General features: G+C 40.8%; 6 protein-coding genes across 9 annotated transcripts; 4 read left to right on the top strand and 2 right to left on the bottom strand.

Annotated features, from left to right (window-relative positions):
* Nucleotides 1-60: 60 nt before the first annotated feature.
* On the top strand, nucleotides 61-3,785 carry LOC135169833 (cilia- and flagella-associated protein 52). Its single transcript, XM_064135191.1, has 10 exons — nucleotides 61-216; nucleotides 286-485; nucleotides 604-781; nucleotides 921-1,170; nucleotides 1,294-1,567; nucleotides 1,877-2,049; nucleotides 2,238-2,386; nucleotides 2,544-2,841; nucleotides 2,976-3,499; nucleotides 3,589-3,785. The coding sequence occupies exons 1-10, from the start codon at nucleotides 171-173 to the stop codon at nucleotides 3,783-3,785; spliced, it is 2,289 nt and encodes a 762-aa protein (XP_063991261.1). The 5' UTR covers nucleotides 61-170.
* On the bottom strand, nucleotides 3,510-4,589 carry LOC135169856 (autophagy protein 12-like). The gene is made up of 3 exons (XM_064135244.1): nucleotides 4,275-4,589; nucleotides 4,067-4,203; nucleotides 3,510-3,922 (listed from the first exon to the last, which is right to left on the bottom strand). Exons 1-3 carry the CDS (start codon nucleotides 4,438-4,440, stop codon nucleotides 3,800-3,802), a joined length of 426 nt encoding a protein of 141 aa, XP_063991314.1. The 5' UTR covers nucleotides 4,441-4,589; the 3' UTR covers nucleotides 3,510-3,799.
* LOC135169845 (26S proteasome non-ATPase regulatory subunit 12) lies at nucleotides 4,588-7,373 on the top strand. Its single transcript, XM_064135221.1, has 7 exons — nucleotides 4,588-4,731; nucleotides 5,203-5,387; nucleotides 5,532-5,768; nucleotides 5,853-6,139; nucleotides 6,268-6,492; nucleotides 6,572-6,728; nucleotides 6,842-7,373. Exons 2-7 carry the CDS (start codon nucleotides 5,223-5,225, stop codon nucleotides 7,130-7,132), a joined length of 1,362 nt encoding a protein of 453 aa, XP_063991291.1. The 5' UTR covers nucleotides 4,588-4,731; nucleotides 5,203-5,222; the 3' UTR covers nucleotides 7,133-7,373.
* On the bottom strand, nucleotides 6,886-11,683 carry LOC135169854 (uncharacterized). 2 transcript variants are annotated; one of them, XM_064135239.1, is made up of 3 exons: nucleotides 10,513-11,683; nucleotides 8,788-8,950; nucleotides 6,886-8,676 (listed from the first exon to the last, which is right to left on the bottom strand). In XM_064135239.1, exons 1-3 carry the CDS (start codon nucleotides 10,840-10,842, stop codon nucleotides 8,603-8,605), a joined length of 567 nt encoding a protein of 188 aa, XP_063991309.1. In that variant the 5' UTR covers nucleotides 10,843-11,683; the 3' UTR covers nucleotides 6,886-8,602. The 2 variants fall into 2 exon arrangements, with proteins under 2 accessions (XP_063991309.1, XP_063991310.1); XM_064135240.1 differs by having other exon boundaries at nucleotides 8,788-8,941.
* LOC135169841 (uncharacterized) lies at nucleotides 11,574-15,379 on the top strand. Of its 2 annotated transcripts, XM_064135212.1 has the most exons (8): nucleotides 11,574-11,588; nucleotides 11,678-12,480; nucleotides 12,559-12,722; nucleotides 12,795-12,951; nucleotides 13,227-13,751; nucleotides 13,836-14,132; nucleotides 14,250-14,533; nucleotides 14,786-15,379. In XM_064135212.1, exons 2-8 carry the CDS (start codon nucleotides 12,429-12,431, stop codon nucleotides 14,825-14,827), a joined length of 1,521 nt encoding a protein of 506 aa, XP_063991282.1. In that variant the 5' UTR covers nucleotides 11,574-11,588; nucleotides 11,678-12,428; the 3' UTR covers nucleotides 14,828-15,379. The 2 variants fall into 2 exon arrangements, with proteins under 2 accessions (XP_063991282.1, XP_063991283.1); XM_064135213.1 differs by lacking the exon at nucleotides 11,574-11,588 and having other exon boundaries at nucleotides 12,281-12,480; nucleotides 14,250-14,458.
* A 222-nt stretch (nucleotides 15,380-15,601) lies between these two features.
* On the top strand, nucleotides 15,602-24,997 carry LOC135169828 (regulatory-associated protein of mTOR). 2 transcript variants are annotated; one of them, XM_064135167.1, is made up of 6 exons: nucleotides 15,602-16,050; nucleotides 16,161-16,263; nucleotides 16,672-18,648; nucleotides 19,241-19,282; nucleotides 21,204-22,569; nucleotides 23,820-24,997. In XM_064135167.1, the coding sequence occupies exons 1-6, from the start codon at nucleotides 15,853-15,855 to the stop codon at nucleotides 24,016-24,018; spliced, it is 3,885 nt and encodes a 1,294-aa protein (XP_063991237.1). In that variant the 5' UTR covers nucleotides 15,602-15,852; the 3' UTR covers nucleotides 24,019-24,997. The 2 variants fall into 2 exon arrangements, with proteins under 2 accessions (XP_063991237.1, XP_063991238.1); XM_064135168.1 differs by lacking the exon at nucleotides 19,241-19,282.
* The last annotated feature ends 85 nt before the right edge of the window (nucleotides 24,998-25,082 follow it).

The following is a 25,082-nucleotide window of genomic DNA, read 5'->3' as shown; positions in this document are numbered from 1 at the left end:
CGTCACAAATACTAAAACTCGTCCCCATGAGTTTGGCGAGCCTGACGTGGTCATGGAAACGACGCGGGAATTATCGTTTGGCTGAATGTCATTGACGTGTCTGAATGTCCAACTCGTTCTACTGAGTTAAATAAATTTTCCAAACTGTTTGCTGAGCTAATTATCCTGCGATGGATGTGCAGGAGCTGAATATCCTCGGAATCATTGGATTTGACGGTGTCATAATTGTTCTCGTCCACTTTCCTCGATCGGATGGAAAGTAATAATTTATTTTTGGTGATCTAGGGAGAACGAAAAATGCTCTGCATATCCATCCTGATGGTGAACATCTTGTTTATTCGATGGGGAGCAAAGTTACCGTCAGAAATATTGATAATGGACATCAGGATTTCCTCGCTGGACACACGAACGTCGTCACCACGCTCAGCATTTCACGGTGCGGTTCCTTCATCGCTTCGGGACAACTCACACATCTGGGGTTCAAGGTAGAGTTTTTAATTGGTTTTTATTAGTGGATAATGTCGAGGAATTCAAGTATAAGGTGGAGGTACCCGAAAGATCATCTCCTGTGGTCTGGTCTGATAATTTAATTTTTTTTGTTAGGCTGCTGTTATCATATGGAACTTTGATGGAAAACAGAAGAGGGGAAGTTACGAAATTCATAAGGCCAAAGTTGAAGACGTCTGTTTCACCTGCGAAGGAACTTTTCTGGTCAGTCTAGGAGGCAAAGACGATGGCAATATCGTAGTCTGGGATGTTTGCAATAATTCAGCAATATGCGGTAATATGACTCCATAGAACTGGAATTAATTATAGCAAAGGCTGTACTCCACTACTCTAGAGATGAATTTCCTAATCATGTGCTGGCACCTTTCAGTGCTCGATTTGTGAATGTTAATATTGATTTCTGGTCTTCAAAGGTGCCTACGCAAGTACCGAAATAACCGGCAACGCAATAACCCTCGCCCCCCTGAATCATCGAAACCAATGCTTCATAACCGGTGGAGAAGAGAACCTGAAGGTCTGGCGGATAAACCCAGAGTCTCGGAAAGTCTACGGGGTCCCAATCAAAGTTGGCAAACTGCGGAGATTCATCAACTGCATCACAATAGACGAGAAAGACGAGGAGGCATACTGTGGGACCTCTACGGGAGACATCATCAGAGCTCGGTGAGGAATTGACGCGTGAGGAATGCAGCTTCTGTTCAAGGAAGCTGATTTCCTGGTTTTTCATGTTTTTATTGAACGACATCGAGGAATTTTCCTTAATTAATTGTATTTTCCTCGTCTCAGTCTCAACTATGACATCGATTCTACGAAAATGGAACCAGCCCAGCCTCCGGTGATGGTCGGATGCTACTCCAAAGTCTCGACGAATCCGAAGAAATTGAAAATGGGAACTGGGGATTTATATTCTGGGGGAGTTACGAATATTGTCATTCTTCCTGGCAGGAAAATTATCGTAGCCACTGGGGATGGAACGGTCGAGCTCGCTGGGATCCTGGAGCACCCCTCGAATACGTGTAAAGATGGGGTCAAGCTGCCCACAACTCCGCAATTACGACCGGTAAAATTGATTTCCCCGGTTTAATTAACTGTTTTAATTTCTTCTTTCAATTTTGTGAACAGCAAAACGACCAACTCCTGGCCGAAGTGAGAATCTTTTCGAAATAATTGTAGAAGATAGATTATTTTTAATTAAAAATAAATTACTTGATTCTACAACTTCTCTATCGTTAAATGTTTAACTCCAGTAAATCCCTTAAACGTCGTTCTCTCAGTTAATACAAAAAGTCATAAATAATGGACTAATTAACAGCCGACATTCTTTCCCGATATCTGCGTTAACTAATCATCATTTAATTATTCGTTACAGATGATGAAAGCACGTGTCGGAGGCTCGGTGACATCCATCGTAAGGCACGGAAACAACTCGTTCATAGTTGGAACGTCTTTCTGCGAAATTTATCAAATTTGTTTGACAGACTTCACACCGAGAATTACTTTGACTTGTCACATTGACGCAGTTTACGATATTGCATTTCCTCAGTAATTATGATCTAGACTATTAATTACCTCATTACATCATTTTTTCTCGAATGAATTCACATGATAAATTCCTCATTATTTCTCTAACTAAAAAAATATGCAAAAAAAAGCGTAAAAAATAAAATTGAAAATTCATGGAAACCCCAAAATCTTCTTGATAATCTGCATTCAATTCTTATTATTTCCAGCAATTACTCTGAGATCTTCGCAACAGGAAGTAAGAACGATATTAGATTATGGCATTTAGATACGCGAAAGGAATTACTCAGAATTACTGTACCCAACTTCGTATGCACCTGCCTCTGCTTCTCGTACAACGGAAAATTGATTATATCTGGTAATTGTCTTGCAATATTTTTTTATGGATCCTCAGCAAAACGGTAATCACTCAATTACCATTGTTATCTAAAAAATTTCTAGTTGATAACTCATTGCCTTCCACTCCCCCAACACCCCAAGGATAGTTCTAAGCGTAATTTTTTTCTTCCAATTAGCGTGGAACGACGGAATAGTCCGAGCCTTCAAGCCCCAGAGCGGAAATTTATTCTTCGCTATTGAGAATGCTCATGCCAAGGCAGTGTCAGCTCTCTGTCTCACGAAGGATGGAAAGACACTGGTGACGGGGGGCTGCGACGGCCAGGTGAGATTCTGGAGAATTTTGAAAAATGTTCAGCAGCTCAAGGCCCTCCTGAAGGAGCACAGGGGACCCATTACCGCCCTACACGCCTCCCAGAGTGATGAGGAGGTCGTGAGTTCGAGTACTGATGGAACTTGCATCATTTGGGATGTCACGTAATGACCAAGAAATATTAAAAATTTTTTTTATTCCTTTTCCAGCCTCGAAGGTTCGAGGGCAAGTTCGACCTTGTGATAATTATTTAGTTCTAATTATGTGCCGCCAGTAATTCATAAAAAATATCCTCAAGGAACTGCTGCCGAAGGCAAGTCATGATGGGAAACACAATGCACATGTCATCGCGCTTTCACCCGAGCGGTCTCCAGATATTAACCTGTGGTAGCGACCGTAAGATCGCCTACTGGGAGACCCTGGACGGCTCCCTGATTCGCGAAGTTGAGGGTTCAACAGTGGGAGCCCTAAACTGTCTCGACATAAGCCCCGACGGTCGTTACTTCATCACCGGAGGAAGTGACTGTCTCCTGAAATTCTGGGACTACCACCGGGCGGAGATGATGTACGTGGGTGCAGGTCACGCGTCCATAATCACAGCCTGCAAATTCGATTCAGAAGGAACTCACATCGTGAGTGCAAGTGCAGACGGTGCTGTCATCATCTGGCGGAGTCCGATAGCCCTTTCCCTGGATTCTGCGAAGAGTTCGAAGCCCTCGAGAGCTTCGAAATGCTCCAGGGAATCTAGGGATGTCAAGGAGGAGAACATTGACAGGATCAGTCAACGATCTGGGGCTGAAAGTGTCAGGACAGTTCACGAGAGTCAGTATCATAACTTAAAATCACTTTAATATCTTTAAATAAAATAAAAACTCTTTGAAGGATCGATGTTGAATGACAAATATTGCTAGGTAAACATTCTGAGGTCTGCGAGTATGATCCGATAAGGCCTGCCCAGGACAGCTGCAGGTGTCGAGAAGAGAAGAACGCCCCAGACGATCGAGAGCATTCTGCAATGAAGAGGAATGAGTCCCTGGGAGAGGCCAATGGACAGCGATGTCTGCAGAAGAGTGAAATGTGCCTGTCTACGACTGGTACAAGGGGCTGAAGGGCTGGGTGGCATCAACCCCATGCTTGACTCTTGCAGTAGTGGATTATCAGCTTGCCATCTGTTCCGTAACAGTCATAGAGGTTTCTCACTGTTTGGTCGGGGGCTGGGGCGAACGTCTGATTTATGTAGAGAAACTGTAATCGATTTGAGTGGCTTAATAAATGTGGAGAATGCAGATTTCGGATGCCTAGACTGCTTTGTCATATCAATAAAATCATAAAATAATCCTGATGTGAGTGGGAATATTTCCTGTGTTGATAGAAAACTTGAAAAATTACCAATCGTTCATTGGCGCTCAGCTTCAAATATTTTTTTACAAACTCAGAGATCCACCCAATATGCTGGTCAGGACACACAGACCATTTTTTTTTCTTCATTATTGGCGCATTACCAGTTGCCTTCAGCAGAATATCGACTGAAACGAAGGGGGGACATTGTTCATACGTTCGTTTGATTATTTTATTTTAATTCATTAAATGAAATTACTTTTAGTTTTGTCTTTTGTAGCTGTTTGGGACTCATCTTTCTCAGCCAAACTGCTGTCAGGTGGTATCGATGTTTCAGCTGCCTCACCATCAGCCTCTGTTGTCACCTTCTCACTCTCCTCAGGAGGCTGATTCGAAGGAGAATCCTCTTCCTCTTTATCTGCCATCACTTAACCCTAAATCCTCGATATTTGATTGATCAAAATTCCATCCGATGGTTACGGTTTAGGGAAAACCAATCCAATTACTTCAAATGTCACAGTTTGTTTGCTTTTGAGGTTATGGATGTGACAATGATCTTCGACTCTCTTCAGCTGGCAACAATGGATCCCTGGGAAGAGCTGACTTCAAGGGGTTGACGTGAGTGTGACCGAAAACCAGAGCAGTGTTGATCGAGTTTTTTTTACTGTCATCCCATCTCCAATTGCATTTACTTCTCAATTCACAATTTTTTAGAGGTAAATGAATGGGAAATTAATCCGGGAGTCTTTCGGAATTATCGCTAGCACTCGGGGACGTGAAAATAATGGGATACAACTGGAGGGTTTTCGTGGACAAGTGCGGCGTCAATTTTGTTGTCTAACCTCACTTTTTATAGACTCATTTCTCACCTGATTTGGTCAACAATCAAGTGAAATTAATGAGTTAAATCAATTTTAGTTGTCACACTTCCAGGTTTATGTTTTGGGGTTAGGGTTTATTTGTGGTTGAATACTCTGGGGAGCGTTTCAAAGGAGACCACAAAAGTGCATTGTAATGATCTCTGAACATGGCTCGAGACTTCTCAATAATAAATCTGATCAGTTAAATCCAATTCCTGTTAAATACTGCTTTCATCAGTCTAGTTGAAGTTTGATAATTCAAAATCCTGGTGTTCTCGGGAAATAATTAATGTTTTCCTGATTCTAATTTATTTTTCATTTCCTCAGATTAAAATCAAGTCCTCACGATGGCAGAAGCACCAGCAACAGACTCTGGCAGAATCGTGAAGATGGAGATCGATTACAGTAGTAATTGTGACACAAAAATTCCAGAATGCAAGAAATTGGCGCAACAGGGAAAGATTCACGATGCCCTAGATCAGCTTCTAGCGCTGGAAAAGCTCACCAGAACCGTATGTTCCCCCCAAATAATAAATTCGCACATCTCCATTTTTACTCAGAACCAGACGATGGTCCTTGACACAATTTACTGATTATTGAATTTCCTTGAATCAGTACTCAAAAATGGAATTAGATCAACAGCTCATAATTTTCAGGGTGCAGACATGGTCTCCACCTCAAGGTTACTAGTAGCAATCGTGGAAATCTGCTTCGAGGCGAAAAACTGGGCAGCATTGAACGAACACATTGTTCTTCTCTCGAAGAGACGCTCCCAGCTGAAACAGGCTGTGACGAAAATGGTCCAGGAGTGTTGCACTTACATCGACAAAACACCTGACAGAGAAACGATGATTAAACTCATTGAGACCTTGAGGACTGTTACAGAGGGAAAGGTAAATCATTGAAGTCAATGAACGTTGAATGGATTTTGATAAATTTGTAATAATTTTTTTTTCTACACGATTCTATTACTTCAGATCTACGTTGAAGTGGAACGAGCCCGTCTCACCCACCGTCTGGCGAAATTGAAGGAGGAAGACGGTGACATCACCGGAGCTAATTCCATCATGCTCGAGCTGCAGGTGGAGACGTATGGTAGCATGGCAAAGAGGGAAAAAGTATCCCTCATCCTTGAACAAATGCGTCTCTGCATAGCTAAACAGGATTTCGTTCGTACGCAGATCATCGCTAAGAAAATTAATGTGAAATTCTTTGAGGATGAGAACGATGAGGAGACACAAACACTCAAGCTGAAATACTACGAGTAAGTCTGTTAATATAGTAACTTATCTCCCGGTGGTTGACCTTTTGACAGCTGCCAGAAGACTTCCAATAAGTTGAAAAACCGTAGATATATAAAAATGTTGGAAACAAATATTTGTACGTCAACAGTTTGATGATGGAACTTGCAAAACACGAGGGCTGGCACTTGGCTCTCTGTCGTCACAATCGTGCTGTCCTGGAGACTCCAGCGGTCAAGGAAGATGTCAAGAAACGTCACACTGCCCTTTCACGTGCTGTCCTCTACCTGGTCCTCGCTCCACACGAGCCTGAGCAGGCTGACATGACACATAGGCTTCTTGCTGATAAACTTTTGGATGAAATTCCAACATACAAGTAAATATTCTGATCAATGATCTTGTCAACGATTGAAATGAATTTTTTAGATTTAATGTTTGATCTTTAATATTTTTAGAGAATTACTTCGGCTTTTCGTGAACCCCGAACTTATCAAGTGGTCGGGGCTCTGCGAAATTTATGAGAAAGATTTGAGAGCCACCGAAGTCTTCACGGCATCTACGGAAGAGGGACGCAAACGATGGGATGATCTTAAAAATCGAGTTGTGGAGCACGTTAGTATTTTTTCATTACTCTCAATCTTTATCCCATCTGTTTATACATCTTGAGAATATTTTATTGAGTCAATTTGGTAGAAATCATTTTGACAATTATTCACAATTTTCAGAATATTCGAATAATGGCAAAGTATTACACGAAAATAACCCTCCAACGAATGTCGGAACTCCTAGACCTCGCTGTCGAGGAGACTGAGGCATGTCTGTGTAAACTCGTTGAGACTGGTGTTATCAGTGCCCGCACAGACAGGCCAGCTGGTGTTGTACGTTTCACTGGTACTCAAGAGCCCGCAGCCCTCTTAGACGCATGGTCAGCCTCGTTATCACAACTAATGGCCCTCGTCAACAACACAACGCACCTCATTCACCAAGAGGAGATGCTTGCTGTTGCCCATTCGTAAAAAAAATTCCCAAAGTAATTTTTCAAATTTATTTTCTCTCCCCTCTTCATTATTTCTGTGAGCGTAACCCTTTGTATTCGGTTATCAATAATTTTCTTTCCATCGAATGTAAGAGGAATAAATGATTGTTTCTTTCTGGCTGACAAAAAAAAAATACCACAGGAACATTTTTACATTAATACTAGTTATTTAATGATTATTGAGAATAAATGAGGATTCACGTCGATTACAGAAATACAAACTCTATTTTTTATTCCTTCAGATTAATTATATTTCATTGGATGTATATACATACAAAAAGAGAAAAACATCACAATTGATTACTTGTAAAAATTATTTTATGCATTACACGAGGTATGTACGTGTCTACTAATCACTAATTATTGATAAGTTTTGATTCAACGTTGATGCATCGATGAGATTGTTCATGATAATTAATGAGAGATTAGTATAGTACTTGGTAAATTCAATTGTCGAAAAATTTTTGTATCAAATTTGCCAAAAGAAAAAGCTTATTTCGTTCCGCTTAGCAGTAATACTGACCAATTGTTCCGTATTTTCTCATCACGATATTTGCCCTTTAAAAAAAACAATTCTTATCAATTCCATTTTTAGACCTCATGATTTCAAGTACATCTCACTTGAGGCATCGTTAGAATTATTTTAAGGCATGAATGCAGTCTTAATTCTTGAGACCGTATCAGTAGAAAAATATTTTTTTCAATTCACAAAATGAGTCATTTATTTTAGACTCCGTTTCTTTTTGTACAAGAAAACTGAAGATAGTTATAACGTACTCTGTGTACCTTTTTGTTCTCGAAGCAGTGAGGGAGGATGGCCATCCCCTGGCTGAATTATCGGACCCTCTCTCATTTCAGGAGTCAAATAATTTTGTATTTAATAATTTTCGATAAAAATGAAATTTCACAAAAATTGTGAAGAACCGCCTCGTCGTAAAATCAATCACTAACAAATCGAGGTGAGGTTATTGATCGTCCTGAACAAATTGAAAATATTCAATTCATGTTGACACCTTCGTAACACAACTACTCAATTCAACAGCGTCGATAATGCATTAAAAACAATGAAAAAAGCCGCATTAAAGATCCCTATAATGGGACAGCAACGAATACAGATAGTACTTGCACTTGAAAACCCTACGCTAATCGAACTAAAACTAAAAATTACAGCTGCATCACCAGTCACTCCTCCGAAGCATTAAGTACTACTTAAGTCGATAAAAAAGAAAATTAACGAGAGGGAAATAAAATTTGTCCAATCACGCCCTGACCTTGCAAAGGATATCCTGAAATGCACAGTGGCCCTCTGCTTCCTAATCAAGGTCATCAAGACCATCAAAACTAGAGTAAATAATTATTCGCAGTGAGTCGACAATCAGTCATTAATAATCACTGTCCCGATTGAAGTCGTTAATAATAAATAAAAAAAACAGAAGTACTTGGAAGCATCTCAGGGTTTGGCTCGTGTGGTTCCGACTGTTGCGAAACCATCATCCTGCTGGGACTCATTTGAGGGCTTCGCACCTTGTGAAGAAGAAAAAAAATCAGACTCCTTTTGAAAAATTCAACAAAGAGAGTTATGTGAATAAACTCAAATAAGTGTGAGTGTAAAATACGAATGTGACGTATGTTTACCGTGAATATCAGTCTGATGGAGTAGAGCAACGGCCTCGGCGTACGTCGGTGGCGGCAGTTCACTGGGTCCTTGACCTTGAGCTATCGAATCATAAGGCGGAGGCCCAGGGGTACCTGCACCGGAACCATTCACACCTTGAGCCCCTGCTAACTCCTGTAAATGCTGAATTGCAGTTGCCAAAGTTTTTTAAGTCGTTGGAAGTTTTATTTTTAAAGAAATAGAATGATATTCAGCGATTGAATAAGAAAGTGTGAAGAGGGAGAGGCTGAGGTTTGAGGTTTTCAAGGATCGTGGGCCTTGAAAAAATTGATGGGGATTTTTTCTCTAAATATTTGCGCAATGGTAATCTCAATTTGAACAGGAAATTGCAAACAGCGAGAAATACAGACTTTTGCAGGAAAATGTGAAGAGACCTTGACAGAACTGATTAGGAAATTCCTCTGAATATTTTTTCCTTCCTCGGGAGATTTATTCATGTGGTTTTATTTAAACGGAAATTCGATGTGAAGATAAATTGTATATGTGTTGTTATATATGTCTATTTTAGATATATATTAGATAGACCACAGATATCAATTTTACCCTGACTTTTAGTTACGCTACGCTCTTGTATTTTGGGAATTTCCCTCTTTGCACAGACATGCATAAAAAATTAAAAATAATGAGGACTTTATCAAGAAGATCAATCGGAAAAAACGGATGATGACCTTCGAGTTAAAGAGTCAAGACTTTTTATTGCTTAATAATCGTCAATCAGAAGAGATTATCAAATATTAATTTCGAAAGAGGAGTAATTCCCCTAAAATCCTGATTGCTGGGTCAAGAAGACCCAATGGAATAAAAAATATATTTATGTTACAGCTTAACAATAATGCAATTGAATATTAAATAATGATCGACCCGAAAAATTCACCTCACCTCGCCGAAGTAAATGTCTTCCAAACCGAAAAAAATTCCCTCTTCCACATTGTCGAAGCAGAAAAAGTTTCAAAAAGGTTCGATGATTCAGCTGTCATTTTTATACTACAAAATTAAACAATAACGTTTGACGAAAATATGAGGACTGCTTTCGTGAATTGATCGTTTGTAGTCTTGAATTCTAACAGTTCTGACTACGACGTATGATCGTCTCATTTGACCCTTATTATTGACTCACATCCGACCCTCCTGACTCTTTTGATTTTTACAATCGTTTTTTCGGACACACATGTGTTTATACAAATTTGAAAAAACAAACTCAGGTAAGTGGACGAAAAAAATAGCTACGAAAAACGTATGACGAGCTTTAAGTGAAGATGTCAAGACTTGTCGTATCTTAATAAATGTCAATTGACAAATATCTCGAGCCATCTCCCCTGAACGCCTATTTCCCAACATGATAGATCAATTACCAACAATCAACCAATTAATTTACTTAAAAAATCATGATAACTCTTTGGCAAAAAAGTCACTAGAATTGAAAAGGAGAATCACAAACAAAAATAGGATTTTCCCAACAATTGAATGACATTTAATGACCCAACTGATCGAACTCCCTGCGAATCTCCTTGAAATTTCGGAAGTAAATGTTCCCGCAAACCTTGCAGAACTCCCTCTCAACATTTTTTGGGCCAGAACAAAGCCTTGAGGCTGGAAGGTCACAGACACTGGGTTCTCCATCCCACCAGCCCCAACTGTTCCCACTCACTCATCACAATAGAAACCATAAATATTCAATCAATTACCCTGAACAGCTGACGCTGATGCACAAGCATCTGAATAACCGACTTCCTCCTGAGATACAGAATACATTTGGCTCCGACCATGAGTCCCGAGCAGATGAAAATTGGTCCAACGAGCCACATGTGCCCAAGATTACTGAACACTTGTCCATTAGCAGCATCACCAAGTGCTAGTATTGTTATGGCAGTGCCAATGATAAACAATACAACACTCAATGCCAAATAACTGTAGCTTGTGCAATCACATCTGCCAAATGTCGTTGGTGCCTCGTAACGTTCCTCAATCTGTCGTAGTCTATTCGACAGAAATGGACTCTCGAAAACAGTGGCCATATTCCCGGCCCTCGAGCCATACGAAACACATACCCCACTGGTGAGAGCTATTTCACCGATAATTACGTGCTCATTCAGACATTTGCAAGCTCACTCTTATCAGTATAATTGTTTTATCTTCCTCGAGTTGTTCAACTGAAGATCTCCCCTTTTGTCAGAGTCAATGTTTTTTTTTCCAGAAGCCAATTCTGTCTATCGTCAGCTGTTCTCCAACGTGAATTATCCACTTCGTGTTCCCTGGTTTGCGTGATTTTTGGAATCCAAAATTCTCATATCACCACACCAAGTCGAACATCTCACTGTCTTGGAGCACTCGATTGCGATTAATCCGGTTAAATTGGCTGGATTATTCGTGGGATTGGGTGGGTACACACGATAACCCATTAAATTGTCACTGAATCCCCCCCCGGTCGTGAACGACTGTCTACGTGCTGAATATGCCAGACAGCATCCGACGACTTTTGCTCGCTTTTGCCCGAGGTTTTTTGTCTCATTTGGCTGGATCGTTTACCCCCACCGCTGATGTTATGGCGACTCCCAGCACTCCCAGAGACAGATTGCGTCGATTCATAGCTCTGTTCAGAGGGTTCGCAGTGTTGTTTACATGAGAATTCGTGTGGGACTTGGAGGAGGTCCTTGAAAAGGTGATAGCGAATCTCTCGGAGAGACAAAGGTACAATTTGATTTTCAGCTTGTTGTCCGGGATTTTCAGGAGCTGCTGTCTGTCTACTCATTTCAGGGAAAAGGTAAAAAGAAATTTGCACATTGAAATGTGAGAAATGATGTCACGCTGTGATTCACCCAATGATTCATTCTGGCTTTCCTTCTGGACTAGATAAATAAGTGGTGGAAGACAGGGAGAGAACAATTAATTATCAATTATCGTGGAGAAGTTTCCTGGAAGGAAGTATGAGCCGTATTACATTTTTTTCCGTTAAAAAATGGTCTTGGTAGATACCTTTCTGAACAAAGGTATTTTTCGAGACGATTTACCGCATGCAAAATGGCTATTTTTCGCCTCATGTGCGGAAATTGACGAGCATAACTCTCCTAACGTTTCTGCTCTTCTCAATTAATTTTTGTAAATCATATAAGAGGCAGTTCATTAACCTCAAACCGAACGAGAACGTTTCCATTTATATAATTTTTCTCTGGAATCTACTTCAACATTTAATCTTCAAAATTCAGAGTTTTCTATTTCAAAGTCCAAATCTAATCTAATGTTATGTTTCAAATGAATGCACTGCGCATTTATGTCAGGCATGCATGTATATATACATTCACATAGCCAATAAAATTCGCTCGAAGCTGCCATTGGTCGGTTTTGGTCCGCCATTGGCTGATCAACAGTATCTCGGATTGCTCATTGGCCAGCTCCTGATCCACCGAGTCTGACTTATGGATAAGGACAGCTTGAAAGTGTCCAGCTGATGACGAGCAGGAGATGCCCACAGCAATGGCGTTTCTGATGATGGCTCTCATCCTGAGATGATTGAAGTTACATATTAAAGACTCCAACTTCGTGCTTCGGAATTTTTACTTAATCCTCGTGATCTTGATAAATGTGAGGTTGTCGAGTAGTGAAAATGTGGAGGAAATACCTGAACATTTGTACAACTCTTTTGTGTGTTTTGCAAGGTGCCAGATAGTGAATGACGTTGTAAAAAATAATCAACGTATTTGTCAGTGTTTCATGATTTATTGTTTATTTTTCAGTCCACGGTTTCAGTGGATATGTTACGTTGGCCCATGATGGACCCACTGTCCAGGGTGGCTCCATAACTTTCCAAGCTGATTTGTATAATTACGATGGCTCCAGGCCCTCCGGAGAATTTATTTACACGTGGTCGGACAATGGGGTGCCTGGAAATGAATACGAGGTATCAAAGGTCCTGATATCACTGACTCCCAATGCTTGATAATTATTCATGCATTGTTCTGGTATTTTTCAGTCTCCCAAGACACAAAACACAACCAGTATTTGGAAGGTCGATTATCCCACTGCATTCTATCCTGTTGGGCAGTATTCGGTTGAGGTAATTGTCCAACAGTGGCACATCATCTTCTGGAGGGAGGAGAGTAGTCAACACAAGAGATTTCAGATAACTGGTGAGTGTTGGTACAACTAAATGAGTTGAACAATGAGTGAACGCATTGGATACGTGAATTTTGGGAATGAAAAACTGTAATAAAAACATCTTGAGTTTTCTCAGAGAAGTTTTTCTCTATTCCTGATGGCACTCTGTTGGAGTAATAAAAAAAGAATCGAAATTTAATTCGAGTTTGTGTTAAATTAGGTTAAATAATTATTTTGTTTTTTATGTTAAGTCTGTTGGAAATGCCACAGTTTTACTGAGAGATCGTGATCTTTATTTTAATTCCAGGCCTTTTGAATGGCAACGTCTCAATATCCCAATCAAATCACACCCTGGAGAGTTCCTACGTCTCCTCGGCAGTGGAATCCGAGATAAAGATTGACTTGCGAGCGGGCGATGCGAATTACATAATCAAAAATTCAACTCAGATATCGACGTTTTGGTTCGTTGATTGCCAATACTACGGACAGACGAGTGACTTCACGTTTCGATACAATTTTACCCACCCCGATGAAACGAAATCCATTGAGGCTCTGGTGGTGGCCTCTCACGAGCCCCCCACGACCACTACACCTGCACCAACCACCACGACCTCCACCACTCCAGCTCCAGCGACAAATGTTACGACAGCTAAGCCGATCACCACGACCACATCAAAGCCGACGACAACAGTGAAACCTTTGGTGCCGAATAATTCATCTGCAGACGTGGGGAAGAATATTTCCCTACCTTATGTTTGTGTGAACTCTTCTGTCGTCCCTCCAGACCCTAAGAAGACGTACGGGTATTTCCACAGAGATGTTCATGTCCGAGGTAAGACAACGGAATTTTGGGAATGAAAATTTTAGGGAAAATTTAGGGTGAATTCCATTCAGAGGGATTATTATTTCCTTCTAGCACCAATAAAAAATATCACAGTGGAAGGAACCAACTGGTTGAAGCCTTGGGAGATGCTCAACCTGAGTGTAAGTTGCGGTGGGTCCGGGCCCTTCGTCAAATGCCTGGAAGTCCATCCAGGGACTTACAACGTCACAGGAGATGAGACCTGCGACGATTCTAGTGGAGTGGTGCTCAAAACGTGCAACTTCTCTATTATCCACTTCTTCCTGGAGACTAATGTTTACACTATATTAGTGATACTTGAAAACAACGTCAGCACCGCAGTTTACCCTTTAACAATCAATATCTATGAAGGTAAACAGGGAGAGAAAATCAATGTTTACGATGGTAGCGAACGCAAACATCAAATTTCTAAATAACGATGCACATGAATTTATTCAGCTTATTCAATATTTTTAATTCAATCCCCAGTGACTGCAAAGCCCCAGCTCTCAGTCATTGTTGTCCCAGTCTCCTGTTCACTGGCAGCAGTGGTCCTCATCGTCTTCGGGATAGCTTACTATATCCAGAGTCGTGCGAGATTCACTGTCGAAGTCGCTGACTTTGACTTTGGCCAGAACAATCCAGACATGGAGTACAAGACCTTCAGGGAGCGACTCCGAGACTCATTCAATAGCACTGTAAGCGATGTCCGAGGGATTTACACACGAGCACCTTCTTACGGAAGCATGAATCGATGCAATATCAACTCCACTGTAATTAACAACAACAGACAATCGGAGAAGTCTATGTAGATACACCTAATCCACTCGTTCATTTGTGTAGTCTGGTGATTGGGCTTTTTATTTTTTATTCGAATTGTAGCGCGTAATGTATGAAGCATCTCATTTGTGTTTTATAAATAGTTTATATTTCAATGCAATGCCATTTCAACGGGAATTCATTTCGCTCTCCTAATTAATTATTAATTAGATTGGACACTAAAAATGATTTCTCTTGTGTTTTAGGGATATAAGCCCCTAGCAGGCCCCGCAGCCCCCCAAACCTGAGACTCATGAGCAACATAAACGCACGAAAGAGAAAACAAACCCCGCAGGAAGGCGTACAGTTAATTATTGATAGGTATCACGCTAAGGTTTATCACTTGTAGAGCAAGTCTTCATTCCAGGTGTTATGAAATTATAATTATTGTATATAATACGATAATCAGGCTGTGAAATCAAGGAAATGCAATTGAGAGGACGGAATGACAACACTAAGTTTAATATCCATCGAGACGATTTTCACAAGATTTACTCGAAATTGTTAGTTAAATATTCAGAGTGTGTTTCGCAGTATTTTATGAATATTTTATTTTGTACACATTCTATTTTTTAATTAATTCTTCCCAGACAAAATCCCTGAACACGAATTTCTGTAATTCAGATGAGAAATAAATTAAGAATATATTTAATTGTCAATGTATATTTAATTCAATTTTATAGTTCGCGAGATCATGTTATTGCTTCACTGCATAACTGTTGATGAAACGAACTATAACGCCTATTTGCAAAATTTTGTGTAAATAAAGTCAATAAATGATTGTAAAAAGGTTTAATGTACTTCAGCTTTGAGGATTTTCAACAGAGCAATAAATTGGGAATTTCAAATGATTTTTGTTTTCTTTCGAACTGTTAATAAGTCGACGAATTAATTATATAGGAATTATACTGAGAGAATGGTGAATTCAGGGAATTTTCGATTCGTATGTACCACAAAAGCCAGTTCAAAAAATTCGATCTATCGTGATAAGCTTGGTCGATAATGTAGGGGACAATATTCAACATGGCGACAATTGGTGGGGTGAATTGTTGTGAGGCAGCATGTTATTGCGATCGCGAAAAATTTCGAATAATTTCCGAGTGAACAATCAATCAATAATCATTGGAAATGAGAAGTAAACGTCGAGCCGTTACTGATGACGTACTACATCCGCACTGATGTGATGTAATTACATTGTGGCTGTGCTGGGGGGATTGATAACATTATTAGTAAAAAATTAACCGATTCTCACCTAGTTCAGGGCATTTTTAAAATGTCACTAATGGTAACAATGAAGACGAAGAAAAATCATGACAGTGATGAGGGACTTGGGGACACTGAGGACACCAGTGACATCGAAAAATACGACAATGAGGATTGGAAAATGCTAATTGCGTTCAATAAACCCAGGCACATTGTCAGCATCGAGGGTGTCAATTGCATCACACAGTCCTGGCGAATGAAGGAGCGAGTGAGTTGATGCAATTTTTCATTCTGTTGATTTTCAATCCTCATGATTGACATTTTTTTACAAGACAATTCCTCTGGCTGCTTGAGTGACTCCATTGCCCCTATTTACAGATGAAAACTGTTAGCGTTGCCCTGGTACTGTGCCTCAATGTCGGCGTGGATCCCCCAGACATCGTGAAAACACAGCCTTGTGCGAGACTCGAGTGCTGGATCGGTAATTCCATGGATTTTTTATGAGTCATTGGTCCTAGTTGTTCAGCATGCTGCATCATTCCTTGGGATTATGTAACGTGCGTGATAATTTGAGGTTAAATGTGGAGGGAGGGACGGAGGTGCTCTGTTGATACATTAATTCTCACGAACGTTTTCGGATTTGGCTGAAAATGCTTCGCGATGGTATCCTAAGGAAAGATAGTCGAGAAATTTTCCTTGGGAAACGTTATTTTGTAGATGATAATTGTCTTCTTTCGCTGAAAAATTGGAAAGAAATGTTTCTAAGTCCAATAATCAGCTCAACGAAATCTCCAATGGTTTTTTGGGAACCATTTTTTAAATTATTTCTGACAACCGATTAAAAAAGTTGTACAACTCTAAATTCTTCTTCCCTTGCAAAAAATTTCAGATCCCATATCAGTAAGTCCGCAGAAAGCCCTGGAGACGATCGGTTCAAACCTCCAGAAACAGTACGAGCGTTGGCAGCCCCGAGCGCGCTACAAGCAAAGCTTGGACCCCACAGTAGAAGAAGTGAAGAAGCTCTGCACCTCTCTCCGGCGAAATGCCAAAGAAGAGCGAGTGCTGTTTCACTATAATGGTCACGGTGTTCCCAAGCCGACGAGCAACGGTGAGATATGGGTGTTCAACCGCACCTACACCCAGTACATTCCCCTGTCAGTCTACGACCTGCAGACTTGGATGGGTGCTCCAAGCATCTACGTCTACGACTGCTCAAACGCTGGGATAATAGTGGATTCATTCCAGCAGTTTGCAGATCAGCACGAGAAGGAATACGAAAATGAGAAGCAAGCCTTGCAGCAGAATCGAGTGGCCGGTGTAGCAGGGCCCTCGATGCCCTCCTACAAGAACTGCATTCAACTAGCTGCGTGCGCAGCCAATCAGATCCTACCGATGAATCCGGACTTGCCAGCGGACATCTTTACCTCGTGCCTCACGACTCCAATTAAAATAGCCCTGAGGTGGTTTGTGATGCAGAACACTTCGAAATTAGTTCCAAAAATCAATCTCGACCTGATCGACAAGATTCCAGGACAATTGACAGATCGTAGAACAATGTTGGGGGAGCTCAACTGGATATTCACAGCAATAACAGACACAATTGCCTGGAATACACTTCCCAGGGATCTCTTCCAACGCCTCTTCAGGCAAGATCTCCTCGTGGCCAGCCTCTTCAGGAATTTCCTCCTGGCCGAGAGGATTCTGAGATCCTACGACTGCACCCCAGTGTCATGTCCAAAACTACCAGCAACTTATCAACATCCAATGTGGCAGGCCTGGGACCTAGCTCTCGATCTCTGTCTAACTCAACTACCAGCGATCCTGGAGTCAGAGGATCAATTTGTACATTCCCCGTTCTTCGAGGAACAGCTGACAGCCTTTCAAGTCTGGCTGACACTGGGATCGAAGAGCAGAAATCCCCCTGAACAACTGCCAATAGTCCTCCAAGTATTACTGAGTCAAGTCCACAGGTTGAGGGCTCTCGAGCTACTCGGAAAATTCCTGGACTTGGGGCCTTGGGCTGTCAATCTTGCTCTGAGTGTTGGAATATTTCCTTATGTCCTGAAACTACTGCAGAGCAATGCTAAGGAGTTGAGGCCACTTCTTGTGTTCATTTGGGCAAAAATATTGGCTGTTGATAGCAGTTGTCAGTTGGATTTGGTGAGAGACAGTGGTCACAAGTATTTTCTGTCTGTTCTTCAGGATGTCAGCATGGCCAGTGAGCACAGAACACTTGCTGCTTTTGTTCTAGCTAGTATGGTGCATAATTATTCCCTGGGACAGGAGACTGCTCAGCAGGGGCATTTAGTATCAATCTGTTTGGAGCACTTGGGTGATTCTAATCATTTATTGAGGCAGTGGTTGTGCATATGTTTAGGCAGGCTGTGGCATAATTATGATAAGGCTAGGTGGTGCGGTGTTAGGGACACTGCTCATGAAAAATTGGGGAATTTATTGAGGGATCCTGTGCCAGAAGTTAGGGCTGCAAGTGTTTATGCACTTGGTACGTTCATCAATAGTGTCACTAAACGTAGTGAACATGCTAATAACATTGATCAGATGATTGCTATGACACTTATAAATACTGTTACGCATGATATGTCGCCATTGGTGCGGAAGGAATTGGTTGTGGCACTGCAGTGGATGGTTTTGCACTTTGAAAATTCATTTGTCACCCTGGCTATTGCTGAGGAAAACTCCAGGAGGGACTTGGTCGTTGAGACTTTCTCACCGTTCAGTGGAATGAGGCGAATTGGGTCCAGGGATAGGCTCAAGGGCATGCCCAATAATACGTACATTGGGGACAATGATCTGGGACAGGACAGGATCAAGAGAGTCTCATCGTCTTCGTCGATCAGCAGTTTGGGTGAGATATTGAAACGTATTTATTTGTTGCTTTAATTGTTATCTGATAGACTGTTCAAATATTGTGTCATATGGACGGGGGGAGGGGTATCTCCACCCGTCAATGAATCACGAGTCACCAAGACCTTTTAGAGTGAGAGAAAAATCGATGGAGTTCTCAAACTTTCGGGTTTTACTTGAAAAAAATTATTTTATCCACTAAATAGATAGTTGACCCTTAGAAGCTGAAAAAAAAATTGTGATCAGTTAAGGGACTTCTTAAATTTCGTTCACAAAATCAAAAAAACAAATACTAGAGAGGACATTGGGTTTTGATCGAGTGACAAAGATTATTTATTATTTTGGTGCTATTGGAAGACATTTACTTGATTAAATATTATTTATTTCTCAGCGCAGTCTCTCGCAAAGGACACGATTATCTTTATTACCGAAGCTCATTAGCGGATCAATTTTTAATGGAGATTTTGTCACAGATAACTTTATGAAAATATTTTCTCAAGGATCATGAGTGGTGGGGTCCGCATTCTTTATGGTTTTGGTCATTCGTCATGAGTATATAATGATTTTTTTCATTGCTGCATTCTGGACATCAGGGAATAATTGGGAGTTTGTGAGGAAACCCTGCGAGTTCCTTGGTAATGATGATCCTACAGTTTTTGTGTTTGCTATGTTCTCCTCACCGCTTTCTCTCGCTATTTTTTACAATTTTTTTTGCCGGAGTCTTTCGTCTCGTACATTTTGCGATGCGCCGAATGGGTAATGGGTTAATTACTGGGAGGTTCAGTTGCCGAACACTCGAGGCCAATTTCAGAATTGGGAAGTGGAGGGTTGTAATTATCGTGTGCGTAATTACGTGAATTTCTCGTCAGTTTTTACTGATTCCACTCGACAATTTGATACGACGAGAATTTCAACCTTCAAAAGATTAATTTTTGGAATCGCAAAAACATATTTTGGAATTTGAGTCGTGTGAAAATTCCATTTGTGAACTTGCAAACGTTATTTGTTTTATTGCACATGCGCAAAGAAAAATCTCCAGCAAATCTCTAACAATTATTAACATTCATAATTTAATCATTAATATTAAGTAATTACTCTAAGAGCTAAATCGGTGATAATAACTGGCTCTGAGCTAAAACCACCGAAACATTTTTCTTGCGCAGGACTTCCTCAATAACGGGAAAGTCCCGGTTATTATTTTACCCAGTATCATCATTATCATTAAATAATCAGCGGGATAATGTCGGTGAGCTGAAACGTATTATCGTCGCACGATTCACTCTTTTTATCAATGAAAATCCTTATCGTCGATCGCATATTCGCGTCGTTGAGAAATCGAATTACTTTGTTAATTCAATGATTCTTATCGTACACATGAACCACCGGCCGGAGAATTTATTTTTCTTCTGAAAACAATATTTATTACGCGTATGAATGTTGGAAGTAATTGTGTATTGCAGAGGAAACACCTTAAGGTTAACAAACCACAGGAAAATCATTTTTCTTTCGTAGAATCACGCTTTTACGGCTCATAAAACGTGTCGAAAGGGATATTTGAGCAATTTGAAAAAAATTTATCCTCGTTATTCAAGATCTATAAAAACCACTTATTGCAAAAATGAAGAGATTGTTCCGTTAAGACTCTTCTGCAACTGATGAATCGAGGTGTAGATTTCTGCGCAACTTCAGTCGTGCATCGCGAAATTTTTATGCAAAACAACTTTCGTGACGTAATGATTTTATTAAAATTTTTCACATGCAAAGCTGTTCGTTAAAAACTCATTTGGAAACTGAGTTGAGTCATCTCTTTTTACCACTGATTCATAATACTTGAAAAATGATTCATAAGATCACCAGTATTTTAGTCATGATTAAATGTTTCCAAATTAATGTTAAGTAATGACTGTAAGTCAATATTACTCAAACCTGAGCTTTCAATGAAGAGTTGTGTATTGAGACTAGTTTTCTATTGTACTCCACTCTATCTATTGAAACTCAAAATTCCTAATACCGACAATGGCCCAGGAGCTGCCATTGTCCCGTCTCCGCCACCCTAACCGATTTTTCAAGGGAGATTTTCCCTGTTTACCCGGAAAAATAAAACTCATTGCGATTCAAAGGAACTAACAGAAATATTTAACGAATGTCTGGAGATATTTTTTTGCGTGAATTCTGAATTTATTGAATGAGAAAGATTCTTTAATTAGATCCTCTCTAATTCTGATTCTCTATTTTTTTTCTCTTCAATTTTTATTTTGCCTCTAATTCTTCATCGTAGAAAAGAATATTCATATTCCCCCAAATTCTCATACCTTCAAATTCTCAGATGTCCCTGAAAGACACCTCAAAGTCAACTTCACGATTCACAAACAGTCGTTTTGCTACTGTATTATAAAATGCATTCCTGCCCTTGCCCTCTCCCCGAAGGGTCGTCTTCCACAAAGAAAAATTCCACGCCTTCCTCCCCACCTAAACCCGAACAGAAAGACCCAAAATCCCAAAAGAGTTCCCAAAATCTCCTACAAAAACTAACAAATAAAATTTCGACATTCTCAGGTCACTCTTCACTGGGTAATCTTCCGAGTCTCTCCTACGGTTCTGTCTACATGAAACTCTGGCACGGCTTAGGAAATCTCGACAATGATCCTCACCCAGGTGTCGCCGGTATGTCTCAAAAGGTGACAGGTTACATCCGTAATCAAATAAAAGAATCATCGGCCCCGAAAGAGGTGACAGAAGCTAAATACGCCTCCTCCCTGTCCCTTCCCCCATCTCCCTCCAATCGTACAAGTTACCTAAATAAAAGTGAATCACCCCCAACGACGAATTCCACTGATCTTCGAGCACCCCGACAAAATCCCCCGACTAATCGTGGAAGAAAACCAATGCCAAACACCATCACCGAGGAGTCTGACGAAGCGGTTGATACAAAAACACCTCTAATAAGCTCACAATTTGTCGAATGGAGTTGTGCACAATTTGCTCAACCTGTATCATTCGAAACTGATGCTGAGGCGACGAGTGATGTCGAGAGTCGTGCACACTACGAACGTGAATGGCGTTACCTACGTAATAAAAGACAGCGAAAGGAGGCGAGGGAGGAGCAGCGAAGAGCTCCCAATTCTCGTATTGAATGCCAAGTGTTTCACGCAAGATGCCCACAGCAGCCAGATGTCGTTGCCTTTCATCCCTTCGACCCCTACCTGGCTGTTGCATCAAAAGACAATTTTGGAATATGGGACTGGCACAACAGTAGTAAATTAACGTATTGCGCCAGCAAGGGGAATCGAACGAGCAGTAAACTCACAGCACTTGAGTTCATCAACGGTCATGATGTGTCACTCCTGATGGCAGGATCGGACGACGGATCGATAAGAATTTGGAAGAACTATTGCAATGTCCTGGGTAGAGAGCCAACGCTGCTGACTGCTTGGCAAGCACTGGTTGATGTTCAACCACCGACGAAGGCGTCATCTACGTCACCTGGTCTTGTTACCAGTTGGGAGCAGAGATCGTTGACCCTCGCTGTCACTGGAGATGTGAGGATTGTTAGACTGTGGGATGCTGAGACAGAACTCAAGAAGCAGGATATCGCCACAGGGGCTGATTCGTGTGCTACGTGTTTGGATACTGATGGGAATGGGGCTGTTATGGCGGTTGGCTGTGGCGATGGCTCAGTGAGACTTTTTGATCGGAGATTACCCCCCAATGAGGCGAGAGTTATGACCTGGCGGGAGCACAATAACTGGGTTCTTGGGGCATATCTGTCTAAGGAGTCTGGTACACGACGGCTCATCACAGGTTCTGTCAGTGGGGATGTTAGGATTTTTGATCTCAGGAGGAATTCATCGGTTAATGTTATTCAGACGCATACACAACTCACGGCCTTCTCGGTTCATCCTGCTGCCAGTGTCTTCGCTTGGTAAGTTGGTTTATGGTACTTTTTATGAGGATTGCGGGAGGTTTAGACTCATGCAGATAAAATTGTCGGGATAATTATGATTTTATGGGGCTACAGGAGCGATTGCATATTCTGATCTTTCAAAATTTTTTTTTCTGGTTCTATCGGATGGAAATGACAATAATTTGGGGATCGAGTCCTTAGAGAGGTTTTAATCGTTTAAATATAAAAAAAAGCCAACTCATTAGGGCGGTCGAATCACCCCGGCCATCGCCGTCGGTACTCTGTCTTCCGTACCTTAATGATTTTTCTCTCCGTATCCGTTTCAATTTTCTGAGCGTTAAAAAATGATCAGATGGCGGTGGGTAATATTCTCGTTGAAATGATCGAAGAAAATTTATGATCCTCCGAGAGGCGGCTGTCTTTGATACAAACGACGTTCCGTGGATCATCTGTCGTTTCACTTTTTCGGATACTATGATATCTCTTCAATGTTTACGGAAAAACTTAAAATATTTTCTTTGATTTTATCACTCCAATAGTCACCAAGTGTCTAGAATTCTTCACAAATTTAAAAAACTCTCACCAGACCTTTGTCTTTTTCTCTCAACAAAAATTCCATTGCTATCAGTTTTTTACATTCTACTTTGTAATTATATTGCACAATAGAAACGATTGGTTTGATTCTCAGTCGTTATTTTTTTGGGTTCGATTTACTCAAGTGGACAGATGCGGTAGACGTTATCAACCGCATGATATGTCTTGTATCAATTACAACTTGTTGACTAGACAAGTTATATCACCCGAGAACAAGTCTTATTGAATAAATCGATTTCAATATATCTTCAACGTCAGGGGAGAAGTGGTAGAACCAGTCGTGTTAACATCACCAAAAAGCTCTTCGTTCAGTCCCAAAGCCCCGAGAAATCATCGAACCTTCTCCCCGGGTCGACATTATTCACCAACTTCGCATTCCCAAAAACGTAAAAAATCATTTCGTGTTTTGTTCAGCTACCACTCCACCACCGAAGAATTATGCAACATGGCAGACCCTTGTCTCGTTTCTTCTCTTCCAGGAACACTCGTGATCCCCGATTTTTTTTTTTCATCTCCCTACAGACCTCTGCAATCCCCTGATTTTCAAAAGATAAGGCCCCAAAGCCGTGGAGCATTCCTCCCATTCCTCTCTGTCTCTCTCCCTCTCTCTCTACGTCGTCCTCACACTTAAAAAAAAGCCTCTGGAGAGGTAATACTTATTTTTATTGTTCCAGTGGCTCTTTGAATCACAGCATAAGCGTATACAACACAACAGCGGGCCAACACTTGAATACGATTAAATTTCACGAGGGCTTCATGGGCACGCGAATACCGCCTGTTGGATGCCTGAATTTTCATCCACACCGTGTTATCCTCGCTGCTGGATGCATCGATAATTCCATCGCGGCTTACGCCTCCGAGCCACGGAGATGACTGTCGGAGATGGAGTTTGTTTATGGGGCATACGTTCTTTAACGAAAACTCTTTGAAAGATCATAATTCTTAACGTGATGCTTTATATTTTCTCATTTTTTTAATTTATCAAAGAAAAGCGTTAATAACAACACGATAAGTGGCTGTATGACTCAAATTGAGTGGGAGTTTATTCGGGAGAAAGGTCATTAACTTTTCATTTTTTCAAATTCGTAGACAATGAGTGTACATAATTAATTAGACTAGTTGTGACGCGCCTAGACATGCCGTATCAATTGCAACCTAATGGGTATGTAAGTGTACATAGAAGGCAGTATTTTTAATTACGTTATTGTTGGTCCGGTCGATGAGCGAACTGATGTAGGCTTTTTAAATTCATTAGTGAGTACTCGATAACGCGGATGAAAATCGGGAAATCCTTGGGGCATTTGGGAATAAATTGGAGTTTCCAATTTAGAAAGAGAGGGTGAAATTTGTAATTGTTTTAAGGAATTTTCCATCGAATGCACTAGATTTTTCTGTCATTTTTTAGTGCATGGGACAATAGTCGAGACATTCTGATAATTTTGTTCGATAGCTCGAGAAACAATCTGATAAAATCATGGCAAAAATCTGGGGGATGAGTGATAATTCATGTGTGGGATAAAAAGGCTTCGGTGAGGGACCACTCGTCACTCTCGAGAGGGCCTCAAAAACTGGCGCCGTTGTGGCTTTACCCTGCGGTTGACAACCGCCCATCTTCCTCGGTAATTCAAAGGGCTGAATGTCTGAGGAAAAAACGAAGAAATCAGATGGAGGCAAAAGGGAGAATAAAATCATGAAAATAAGAGCAGTGAGAGAATCTAAACCACTCAACCTAAGATGGGCGCAAATGAAGGACACTGGGATGAGGATGATTCATTCTCATTCAAGTGGTTTAATGCCGCCTTTGTACATAGTTGTCCAATTATAATAAATAAAATTTATCATGCCGATGAAATCTCCAGTGTCTGCCTCATTTCCTGGATAACAAAATTTACATTCACTTTGGGAATTCTGAATCATTAGAATTCGAATTCTGGTTT

Source organism: Diachasmimorpha longicaudata, chromosome 15, assembly GCF_034640455.1.
Source record: "Diachasmimorpha longicaudata isolate KC_UGA_2023 chromosome 15, iyDiaLong2, whole genome shotgun sequence".
NCBI lineage: Eukaryota > Metazoa > Arthropoda > Insecta > Hymenoptera > Braconidae > Diachasmimorpha > Diachasmimorpha longicaudata.
The sequence above is the reverse complement of the archived record's forward strand: the minus strand, read 5'-3'. Positions and strand labels throughout refer to the sequence as shown.

Coding starts and splice junctions, on each gene's coding strand:
- LOC135169828 (XM_064135167.1), top strand. CDS start 15,853: ATGTCACTAATGGTAACAATGAAGACGAAGAAAAATCATGACAGTGAT. Junction 16,264..16,671: donor GAGACTCGAGTGCTGGATCG/GTAATTCCATGG, acceptor AAAAAATTTCAG/ATCCCATATCAGTAAGTCCG. Junction 22,570..23,819: donor GCTGCCAGTGTCTTCGCTTG/GTAAGTTGGTTT, acceptor TTATTGTTCCAG/TGGCTCTTTGAATCACAGCA.
- LOC135169856 (XM_064135244.1), bottom strand. CDS start 4,440: ATGGCAGATAAAGAGGAAGAGGATTCTCCTTCGAATCAGCCTCCTGAG. Junction 4,204..4,274: donor TACAAAAGACAAAACTAAAA/GTAATTTCATTT, acceptor CCTTCGTTTCAG/TCGATATTCTGCTGAAGGCA. Junction 3,923..4,066: donor TGAGCGCCAATGAACGATTG/GTAATTTTTCAA, acceptor AATCGATTACAG/TTTCTCTACATAAATCAGAC.
- LOC135169841 (XM_064135212.1), top strand. CDS start 12,429: ATGTGGAGGAAATACCTGAACATTTGTACAACTCTTTTGTGTGTTTTG. Junction 14,133..14,249: donor AACAATCAATATCTATGAAG/GTAAACAGGGAG, acceptor TTCAATCCCCAG/TGACTGCAAAGCCCCAGCTC. Junction 14,534..14,785: donor GATGCAATATCAACTCCACT/GTAATTAACAAC, acceptor CTTGTGTTTTAG/GGATATAAGCCCCTAGCAGG.
- LOC135169845 (XM_064135221.1), top strand. CDS start 5,223: ATGGCAGAAGCACCAGCAACAGACTCTGGCAGAATCGTGAAGATGGAG. Junction 6,140..6,267: donor CTCAAGCTGAAATACTACGA/GTAAGTCTGTTA, acceptor GTACGTCAACAG/TTTGATGATGGAACTTGCAA. Junction 6,493..6,571: donor GATGAAATTCCAACATACAA/GTAAATATTCTG, acceptor TAATATTTTTAG/AGAATTACTTCGGCTTTTCG.
- LOC135169833 (XM_064135191.1), top strand. CDS start 171: ATGGATGTGCAGGAGCTGAATATCCTCGGAATCATTGGATTTGACG. Junction 217..285: donor CGGAATCATTGGATTTGACG/GTGTCATAATTG, acceptor TTGGTGATCTAG/GGAGAACGAAAAATGCTCTG. Junction 2,842..2,975: donor TGCATCATTTGGGATGTCAC/GTAATGACCAAG, acceptor AATATCCTCAAG/GAACTGCTGCCGAAGGCAAG.
- LOC135169854 (XM_064135239.1), bottom strand. CDS start 10,842: ATGGCCACTGTTTTCGAGAGTCCATTTCTGTCGAATAGACTACGACAG. Junction 8,951..10,512: donor ATCAGCGTCAGCTGTTCAGG/GTAATTGATTGA, acceptor ACTGCAATTCAG/CATTTACAGGAGTTAGCAGG. Junction 8,677..8,787: donor CCATCAGACTGATATTCACG/GTAAACATACGT, acceptor CTTCTTCACAAG/GTGCGAAGCCCTCAAATGAG.